Source organism: Sycon ciliatum, chromosome 3, assembly GCF_964019385.1.
Source record: "Sycon ciliatum chromosome 3, ocSycCili1.1, whole genome shotgun sequence".
In the NCBI taxonomy this organism is placed as follows: Eukaryota; Metazoa; Porifera; class Calcarea; order Leucosolenida; family Sycettidae; genus Sycon; species Sycon ciliatum.
This window is the reverse complement of record NC_088645.1, coordinates 14116879-14127791: the sequence shown is the minus strand read 5'-3', so window position 1 is coordinate 14127791 and position 10913 is coordinate 14116879. Positions and strand designations below refer to the sequence as shown.

At 44.6% G+C, this 10913-nt stretch overlaps 2 protein-coding genes across 2 annotated transcripts in view; one reads left to right on the top strand and one right to left on the bottom strand.

Annotated features, from left to right (window-relative positions):
- The window catches only part of LOC135811502 (actin-3-like), a 5797-nt gene extending 2344 nt beyond the window's left edge, over positions 1–3453 (bottom strand). Inside the window, exons 1-2 of the mRNA XM_065324740.1 lie at positions 3154–3453; positions 400–510 (exon numbers count right to left, since the gene is read on the bottom strand). Of these exons, the coding sequence (XP_065180812.1) occupies positions 400–510; positions 3154–3411 (369 nt within the window). The 5' untranslated portion in view covers positions 3412–3453. The remainder of the gene's footprint in view (positions 1–399; positions 511–3153) is intronic.
- A 3845-nt stretch (positions 3454–7298) lies between these two features.
- On the top strand, positions 7299–10329 carry LOC135811503 (actin-2-like). The gene is made up of 3 exons (XM_065324741.1): positions 7299–7808; positions 8208–8318; positions 9023–10329. The coding sequence occupies exons 1-3, from the start codon at positions 7554–7556 to the stop codon at positions 9785–9787; spliced, it is 1131 nt and encodes a 376-aa protein (XP_065180813.1). The 5' UTR covers positions 7299–7553; the 3' UTR covers positions 9788–10329.
- Positions 10330–10913: the final 584 nt, after the last annotated feature.

The window sequence follows — 10913 nt, the reverse complement described above, 5'->3', positions numbered from 1 at the left end:
AGATAGAGAGAGAGAGAGAGAGAGAGAGAGAGAGAGAGATAGAGAGAGAAAGAGAGGGAGAGAGATAGAGAGAGAGAGAGAGAGAGAGAGAGAGAGAGAGAGAGAGAGAGAGAGAGAGAGAGAGAGAGCAGGAGCGAGATGGAGAGAGAGAGAGAGCAGGAGCGAGATGGAGAGAGAGAGAGCGGGAGGGAGAGAGAAAGATAGATAGAGAGTGAGAGTGTGAGAGAGAGTGTGTGAGAGAGAGAGAGAGAGGGAGAGAGTAATGTTTTGCTTCAGATGTTCACGTTCTGGACTATGCTGCATTTAAGATACTTGAGCTGTCCAGGACTACTTGACGCATATAGATATACATGTAACACAGCAGCGCCTAGAGCAGCTCCAAAGCGCCGGAGTGTTTACCTGAGTCATCCTCTCCCTGTTCTGCTTGGGATTCATGGGCGCCTCTGTGAGCAGCACAGGATGCTTTTCTGGAGCAATGCGGAGCTCATTGTAGAACGTGTGATGCCAGATCTAGAAGCAAAGATCAGATAACACAACTATATGTAACGGTGTTGCAACAATTTCACATATTTCAGGCGTCACATTGCATGTTTTGTGTGTTCTTACTAGGCCGGTTTTTCGGGCGACATGGAATCATATGAAAAATCTTCAAGACCGCCGCGAAAATTGTCTCGTGTGAGCGGAGTTGTTGTACAGTCGTCCCTCTCTAACCCGGCACCTTGTGCAACGGCATTTTCTGCCGGATAAACAAGGTTGCTGGATTATCAAATCCTGCCCTCCAACCCGGCTCACCTAGTAACGTACATGTTTGTGTCGTACGTCAAAATGTAGGGATTTTCTGTGTCAATCCAAGTACTTTGTCACAAGTTTGTGGAATGCATGTCTGTAACATGCCATGTCTATAACATACACTTGCAAATATCCTATGCACTGGCATAGGATATCGGCAGTTTGGCACCGGTACGGTATGCGATGTACAACTGCTGGATTAGAAAATCAAATTATGTACAGTTTGAGTGATTTGTTGCAGAAAATCGCTGCCGGAGGCGGAATTCAAGTGCCGGATTAAAGCGTAGAAAATGAACTGAAAAAATCCGTTTTGCCAGAAAGTGTGCTGGTTTGCAAGGGTGCTGGATAAACAAGTGCCGGATTAGAGAGGGACGACTGTACAAGGTTCCGACAAATCTGCGGCGATTTTCTTGTCGTACGATCAACATTACCAACTATTGACATATCAACATGTCGATAGTTGGCCGAAAACTCGGCTGATTTTTGGTTCTTGCACATGGTGGATCGGGCCTCCAACCGATCACTGACGGCTTTTACCATGACAGCAGAGAGAAAACCTTAGGTTTTTGGCCCCTGTGCTGTGCCTGTAGTTCGTGCCAAATCATAGCCAGCAATCGCATGTCATCACGAACATTCAAAATCAACATAATTTTGCGAATCGACCTTTTTTTCAGCATCACTTTTCAACGAGGACGAAGCAAAGTCGACCGAACGAAGCCCAGAGGAAGAAAATCACCCTCTCCACTTCGCCATCACGATACTGACATAGATACGAGACGAAACAACTAAAAAATCCACAAGAAAACTGATCGGCCATCATCGCGCTGACTTTGGTCTGAGAATTTCTATCACGATCAAAAATGTACGAGGAGCACTCAAAATAAGCTACAGATGTACCTTTATCACTCTCTACTCCTTTTTCAAGACACAAAAGTCGACTCTCCACTTTCAAACCAGGAACCAGACATACCAGTGGTCCTTTTCAGCTGCTCCACGAGCGCAGGAAATGTTCACCAAGGGGCGCAGAGCAGCATCCATTCCAGAAAAAGAGCTAAAATACGAGTGAGACTGCATGCCTGAGTACATGCACGAGTACATGCAGAAAATAGTCAATTTCAGCGTTTCTGCTCCAAACAGCAACTTGCTTCGACTAGCTACAAAGATTACACCAAAGGATCAAACAACCGTTTTCTTCATTTTTTGACAGGTGGGATCCTTGTGCTTGGCCCAGCACGCCAAAAATCACACCTCGGAGGAGTACAAAAATTACAACTCCCAGATGTCCTCGATTGCTGGCCATGGATTGCATTTCCGGTGTCTGGCGTTCACTCGTACGGTCTAGCGCAGCCGTGTATCATGTGTACAGGGACACGTGTGCAAAGACACTAGACAAGCCGACAAGCCAAATCGCTTACTACTGTGTGGAGTGTGAACAGGTGGTCCAACTTAGCCGACTCAGTCGACCGATTTCATGTCGCAGTCGGAGCATCGGGCGAAAAATCCGCCTTGTGGGAACCCGACATAATGTACAGTGCTGCTCAATGAAATCAGGTCACGTGTACTGTAACACGCTTTTTAGACTTGTAGAGGGGACGGCTCGATACCGGGACGCTTTGACAGCCAAATTTGTATAGACCCAAACCGATCATCAGCGTTGATTTTCACTCGAAATATGTTTGTGGAAGGAAACTGGCATGTTGAAGTTTGCTCTGGGGCCAGAGTCAATCGAACTGAGCCACTCCTTTGTGTTGACCCATTGCCTCCGAATTGCCCAATTTTTCGCTTCAAAAAAGTTCAAATCAGAGGTGGCTCCAAACCGGACACGTTTTAGAGTGCACGTCAAATTCACTCTGGGTCTGAAATTAGGTAATTGCAATCGCTCCACGACGGCCAGTACAGAGTAACAATAAGCCTTGTGTGTGCTTCCATTAGTTTTGATTGGTATGCGGTGCTTTATTGGCGAGAGGCGAGCCGCTGTTTACCTGCGACAAGAAGTTGATTTTTCGAAAGTCGTAAAACTCAAGTCCCAGTGCGAAGCAACACGTCAAAAACTCACCTGCTTGATATGGCGCTTCTGGTCATCGCAGAGCCATGAAATTTTGGCTCGGAGTATAACACATCGTAGTCTCACTGTGACATATGTTTTCTAATCAAAATACCAAGAGAGAAAGTGAATATTGAGTCCGTTCCGGTTTGCAACCTGTGTCCTATTTGAAACCGTCCCCTCTACCATTCGGTAGCCCAGTGTTTGCAGGTCTGGGGCTGCGGCGTGCACTTGAGAGACTCGATCGGGTTCAATGAGAAGTAGTTTACGTGATTGATGTACTGTAAAACAAAACAAATAATTCGCAGTCTGGTACATACCTTCTCCATATCGTCCCAGTTTGTGATGATACCGTGTTCGATAGGTCTCCTGTTTGGAAACAATATACCCCGAGCTGGCTGAGCCTCGTCTCCTACATATGTGTCTCTCTGACTCGCACCCACCATACTGCCAACTTCTTTCGGACGGCCAACAACCGTCTTGAATTCTGCTCTTGGCCCGTCATCACCGGCGAACCCGGCCTTGCACGTATACGAACCATTGTCTACGACAATAGCGGCGGTATCATCGTCACACATTCTATCGGAAGGAGAGGTGATGCCACCATTGCAAACTAACGGGTTACGTTACTAAAACTAGTAAAAGAAAATGAAATGCGACGCGCAAGATCTTAAGAACAACTAAAATTAATTACTTACTTTTTTTTTACAACACCGTAGTCATGGTAGTACATGTACTACATATACTCACTAGTCTCAGTATAGTACGACAGTAGCACTAGTTGATGAGTGTTCTATTTATTTCCGAAATAATAATTATTGGGTTGTCCTTTTGCTTTGATCTTGACTCTTACTTCATTCAGTTCATGGTGTCGTAGTCATGACTCATGGTAGTACTACAGTCCATTCACTATATTAAACTTTTAAAAAATAATAAGTGTGCACTGTTATTACATGCTCCCATCATACGACTATGTACAAATACAAGGCAATTTTTCTGAGTGAATGCACGCTTGCTTGCTGCTCCTTAAAAAAAACCGGATCAAAATCTGTCCAAATTTGAGAGAGAAAATGGAAAATTGATTTTTTAGCTCGCTCTGCTGGCAGATTTCCGATTCCGTGCATTTTCTTGCGCCGCTGCTTTGTCTTTGAAGAAGTCATGCACCTTAATAATGGCCTTATATTATTGATCATCTCAACGCATCCACGTGGGGTATTCCCCTGTCAGGCTGGCACTGGCCTACATCATGTAGAATCCATGGCATGGGGCATACACAATGGCCCTTTGACTGGATGGAAAAGAGTGCACAATTATTATTGGCCCTTTGACTGGAAAAGAGTGCACACTTATTAATATTATGGAATGGACTGTAGTAAACTGTAGTTGTACTAGTATTCAATTTGCATGAGTGCAGGTACTGAGGTATACAGTGTACATGTAGATCTACATTGTACATGCACATGATTTATAATGAATGTCATTGTACAGTCATGTACATTGTACATGTCCTTCACGATCTGCGTGCAGACTTGCTCCTTTTCTCTCGATTGACAAGCTCTATGGCATGTCGATCTACGCTTTCGGATCCTGCACACATGCAGTTGTCATCAGTATCACCCATGTTTATTCTCGCACACTCAGGTCCTCACGTGTCTCAATCCTTTCTCTCTTTAGAAGGCTAGTGTTGCATGGAATAGATTGCCAGAATCTCTGCGCCAACAGTTACTGTCTTCTTCTCCTGCTTTTAAAACTTCGCACTCAATGCTGCAGACAACCCACTGTTTTCTTTTGTCCGTGACGGGGCGCAGGGCGCGAGCCTCAGCTTTCTCGTCAGATGTTTTACTTCAATTAGCGGTAGTACTAGTGGATCTACTAGTAGTAGTAGCCAGCCAACACTTCCAGCACTGGCTGCAGGACTACCACCCGTTGTAGGTGAGGCATGCCTGAACACTCTCTATCACACCTAGTAGTAGTGCTAGTAGTAGTACAACTGTAAAAATTAATGCACTGCCTACCTCTCGAGATCTCCCAGAGCCAGAGCTGAGAGCACTCAGCAATATGACTCAAATCCAAACATGAATGATTGCCATGAGTCATTCACTGTGACTCATCGAGTTAGAGTGGCAAGTAATACTAATAGTAACAGTATTTACTAGTACTGTTGTCAATCACTAGTCATCCCACTACTACTACTAGCTAGTACATGTAGTACTGTACAAGTGGCAAGACAGCCGCATGGGTGTCTCGGTGAGGCAAGACGGATGAGGCACATCCATTGCATTTGTGTCAGCTATTTCTCCATTTATTCCCAAGCAAGACAAGTGATTACTTTCAGTTCAGGATTTGAAGCTGCTAGTATTTCAAATCCCTCGACCAATGAGCACACTCCCAGATGACTCACCACTGATTCGTTGCAGGATTGCCTGGATTGGTCAGTGGAAAGGAATGTTTCTCCAAATCTCCCCAGTTCTGGCTACATGTAGTGCAAGTGTCACGTGATACAGATTGAGTGTACAAGTACCGTATACCATGGTATACTGTAAGACATGTACATGTACATGATTATACCGAGGAAGCAAATCTACGACTGCCTCTGCGCGCACAGTGTACAATCATGTACTAGTAATCATGGTACATGGTGTCTGCTTCGCGAGGTCTTGCATACCTGACTCTACTTGAGCTACATCAGCATGTCATGTAGCTGTCATACTCGATCGTCCTTGATTGACATTGACTGAGATAAAATACTGCCCGCACAGCCTTTTCTCGTACCGCGAACTCGGGTTCCTCCGAGAAAACATTCTTCAGGCATGATGCGTAGATATTCAACTCCAGCACGCAGAATCAATGAAGACTGATCACGGCCTGGGTCAGTGGGTGATTGTTATCACAAGTATAGAGAGCGTGCGATTTATGATTGTGTCAACGCAGAAGCCACACGGCTGTACAGCGGTAGCAATACCTGAGACTCAGCCTCTTTGGATGGACACATGGCCCTTGGTACTACTGATGTCGTGGAATAGATCGAGATAGATCGTCCGTGGGTTTGGCATGACTGTATGTGCGTGGCTTGTGCCCCTGCGATACTAATAATTTCAGGCTGGATTCTCCAATCGACTACTAGCGGTGAACAGCAGATGCATGTACATTGTGTGAAACAAGAATTTAGTGTAGGTCCGAAAATTTGATAGTTTATTTAATAGTTTTGTGTAATGTTGAAAAGTGCATTTGAAAGTTGAGAGTAATGTATTAAGAAAATGTACATGATTGTTCAAGTATTGAAGTAACCATGCCTCTGTGATGGATGAAGATTTTTGGCATCTAGGATCAAATAGAAAAGTGATGGATGGACATCATACTAGCCGCATCTCTAACCAGTTGTTGATGCAACGATTGCACTTCATCACATCAGTATCATGCTTTTGAGCTGCACCCAGGGACAATTCTACCACAAATACATGTACATGTACATGTATGTGTACCACACGACTGCAACTGTGTGTCTGCACAATCCAGTGGGTGATACTGTAGTGTGCGGACTCCTTGATTTCGCCATTGACCCATCCAGATGTGAAGTAAACTTTTAGTTACCGAAATAATGATTTGTGCACTGTAAGAACATGAATCTCTGGCACTCTGGTCCTTGGGTCTGTGCCATTCAGCGATTCCATTTTGTCATCTCTTTGACAGCAACACCAGGAACTGGGGTATTTCTCCGAACACCGAACTACACAGTACAGACTACAGTCACCTCGGACAGGGATGCTCATTGCTCAAGCCTTTTGCAGGTGACGAACAAGTCAATGACTCATTGGCATACGTGTAGATAAGATAGCCTTCACAGGAGATGCCTATACATATACTATATATAGGCTATGGTCCGTATGGAGTAGGTACCTGTACATGATTGTGCAATGACATCATGATTGTGTGTATGTACATACATGTATAGGTACATACATGTACATTGTACATGTCTGTGACTCTGTGGTGCAGCCGGTGCCGGGCTAACTATGACGTAATGCACTTGACAACCTTTCTGCATGCACCGATTCACCTTGATAATTGCCATAGTGGATACCCTGACTTCGGACATAAGATAATGCTATAGAGTGCAGTGCAGCGGTTTAGTCCAACAATACAATACACTGTACATGTACATGAACAGCAACACTCTAGTTCGTCATGCCTCCGAGAATCCACAGCGTTCCAAGAAAGTGCATCAATTCGAACCTGAAAATCATATTCCGACATTGCCTCAGATTCGAGGCGTTCAACTTTTCATTCTCCTATTCGAAGTCCATTGCCAATACATGTACATTGCATTATAATTACTCAGCACGAGCATGAGTGCGGCTGACGCACACAACGGGACGCAATGCCCGCAGTCTTCGCGATTGCTATAAAAGAACTTCACATCGTACTGGCTGGTTAGAGACGAAACGAGGAAGCGAGAAATAACATTGGAGTGAACCACATTGTGCTAAAGATTTTGTATTTCCTCACTCACTGCCTTACGGCTATCAACAGTATTTTCAGCGCTCATTTTTACCGAACTTTCCGTGTGCTAACTAGTAGGTAGTAGGTCAAGCTGTGCATATCCAAGTGTGAACTGAGGAATTTGCTCGCAGATCTGTCAAAGACAGTGTGCTATAGCGGGTTGCAGCCTCATTAAGTTTTATAACAACACAATACTATCATCACCTCTCCTTTCAGCAGAATGTGTGACGACGACATTGCAGCTCTTGTCGTGGACAATGGCTCCGGAATGTGCAAGGCCGGTTTCGCCGGTGATGACGCACCCCGAGCTGTGTTTCCGTCGATTGTCGGCCGTCCCAGGGGGCAAGGCGTAATGGTAGGCATGGGCCAGAAAGATAGTTACATCGGAGACGAGGCGCAGTCGAGACGGGGAATACTGACTCTCAAGTATCCTATCGACCATGGTATCGTCACTAACTGGGATGACATGGAAAAGGTATGCCCTTTTGAGATTGATCAAGAAATGTAGTTTTGGCTAAACTATCTCGATGGTAGAACTGTGAATGTTGAGCATTTGTGAGCAGAATATTGGATATGTGAGCATCGTATAATTTTTTCTCCAGCCTCTTGCCGTTACAGCTCCCTCAAACTTGCGAACATGTTGCATATCTACATGCATGTGCTGCATACGTAACTATCTTCAAACTACACAGTAAGAACTTTGTCATTCGTGTTCGCCATTGAACTTGCTACAGGCTCGAAATATTTATACCTTACAATGAGAATGACCACGTTACCTACCTGCCAACCTTTGAAAAACTGAGATGGAGACGGTGATATAACAATGTATGAAAGTGAGTTGTAACACACGTGTATGTTTTATTGTTGTCCGTAGATCTGGCACCATACGTTCTACAATGAGTTGCGTGTTGCGCCCGAAGAGCACCCAGTATTGCTCACCGAGGCTCCTCTGAACCCCAAGGCCAACAGGGAGAAGATGACACAGGTAAATAACACGCTGAGCTTGTCAATGAATTGCCAGGCTTCTACATGTATCTATCAACTTCTAACAGTTGTCAACTAATATTCTGTTTCTAAAACAAAAATGGTGTTCACTGCATCACTAGTGAAGTGGGTGCTAGTGGGTAGACAACAGTGAATCGGATGCGCAGAGGATATAATTATCACTTTAACATTTTAACATTTTAATGCTAAAACATTTTTTGAAACTCGGACGTTGAGCCAATAATAAAAGTAGAAAGGAAAAAGACATATGGATACGAGTTCCGACATTCTTTGTTCCGTTGGGACTGTAGCTTGTGCTCGTTTTCGTGGCGCTTACCTTCCCCTCTTTGGTCTCTCCATAACCTTGAACATTCCGAGTTGGAAGGCTGTTGGTTAGCGCTATGGAGATGTGTTGAAGCTAGGTGTCAGGACGTCGAATGTCTCAGTACTCTGTCAGTATTGTGCCTAGCTGTTGCACTTTCTGACTATAGTATCTGGTTGCAGTGATGAAGAGTTACTCTTAACTCGTATCCATATGTTCTTTTCCTTTCTACAAAGCTTTTTTCTATCTTTTTTTTTACGAAAGCTTTAATTAATGTTAGGTTCATTTATCTTTCTGTTCTCTCTCTCTCTCTCTCTCTCTCTCTCTCTCTCTCTCTCTCTCTCTCTCTCTCTCTCTCTCTCTCTTCCTGTTGGAATCTTTAGATCATGTTCGAGACATTCAACGTGCCCGCTATGTACGTATCCATCCAAGCCGTACTTTCTCTGTATTCATCTGGTCGTACAACGGGGATAGTCCTGGACTCTGGTGACGGAGTCTCCCATACTGTACCTATTTACGAAGGCTACGCGCTACCCCATGCGATCTCGAGGATCGACTTAGCTGGGCGAGACCTAACCGATTACCTGATGCGAATCTTGACCGAGCGTGGCTACTCATTCACGACAACTGCTGAACGAGAAATCGTCCGTGATATCAAGGAAAAGCTAGCATACGTTGCTCTCGACTTCGAACAGGAGATGACCACAGCGTCACGCAGCTCTACACTGGAGAAGAGCTATGAGCTACCAGATGGACAGGTCATTAGTATTGGAAATGAACGTTTCCGCTGTCCTGAGGCTCTTTTCCAACCATCTTTTCTGGGCATGGAGCAGGCTGGCATACACGAAACGACGTACAATAGTATCATGAAGTGTGACGTGGACATCCGCAAAGATCTCTACTCCAGTATCGTTCTGTCTGGTGGAACCACCATGTACCCAGGTATCACTGACCGAATGCAGAAAGAGATCTCTGCCCTCGCACCCAGCTCAATGAAGGTAAAGATCATCGCTCCACCTGAAAGGAAGTACGCTGTGTGGATCGGTGGCTCTATTCTAGCTTCGCTGTCCACCTTCCAGCAGATGTGGATCTCCAAGCAAGAATACGATGAATCTGGTCCGAGTATTGTCCACCGAAAGTGCTTCTAGGTGCAGTTAGAGATGCGATAAAAGACACACTCAACAGCAGGAAAGGAGTATTCCGCATTTATTCAATACCATCATTGTGTGCATTATAGAACCCTTTTACTACACAACGAACACAATACCTCCATACAGCCAGACGAAAATGCTAACTCAATCTTCGCAGTCATGTAGCGATTACAGTGAATGTTTTGCTACTTATGCTACTAAATCCATGTTCCATTGAACGCGCAAACCAATGCTGATTTTGTTGTTTCTGCTGCAGTTGGTGTAGCAGGAAGTTAATTAAACTTTGTTTTCGATCCCGCAATTTTAGATCTACATAATATGTATGCAGTGCCTACACAGCAAACTTGTGACGCTCCTGGAAGATATTCGTTATTTCTGTGCTAATTTTTCCAAGAATACTTTCTCTGGGAACACGATGGGCGCTTACGATTACACGCATTTCGGTCAATTCTAGAATTAGTTATTGTTGATGCACAGTTCGATTACACAAAAAGTGACAAATTCCGTCGTTAGAATTGATTTTATCCAATTCTGTCGAATCCGTCAATTCTGAAGAGAGGGCGGGATTTCTCTAATTCTGGCGCCAGAATTGCACAGTCGGTGTGTTCCCGGTCTGGTCATGACTAAAGCGCGCGAAGAGCCTCCCTGGTCGGCGTGTGCGCGATGCTGGGTCCACGTGCGCGCGAGGGTGGACGTGATCTCTTTTTACGATTCATCAATTTTGTTTGTGACCTGACATGAATAAAATGCGTTGTGAATTCCAGTCCTTCGTTTACAAGGCCGGAATCCGCTCATTCTTGTCATTCCCAAAATTTAAAAAACCCAGTTCCAGAATTGTGTAAACATGTAATCGAAAGCGCCCAATACAGCTTTTGCCTACCTTTGTTTACTACATGTATACTGTGCTACTAAGAGTATACATGTACATATACATTATATGTACATGTACATGTACATGTATATGATTGTACCGATATGACACATTGTGTAAGTACTCAGGAGGTTGCAAGCCTGTATGAGTTTGCTATGGGGGACCGCCGACGGCGATAACTCATCGTAAGTGGGGTAATATTCAGGACGTTTAGCATTGCAGGACGTTTTAGCGAGTAGCGCTAAAGTAAAA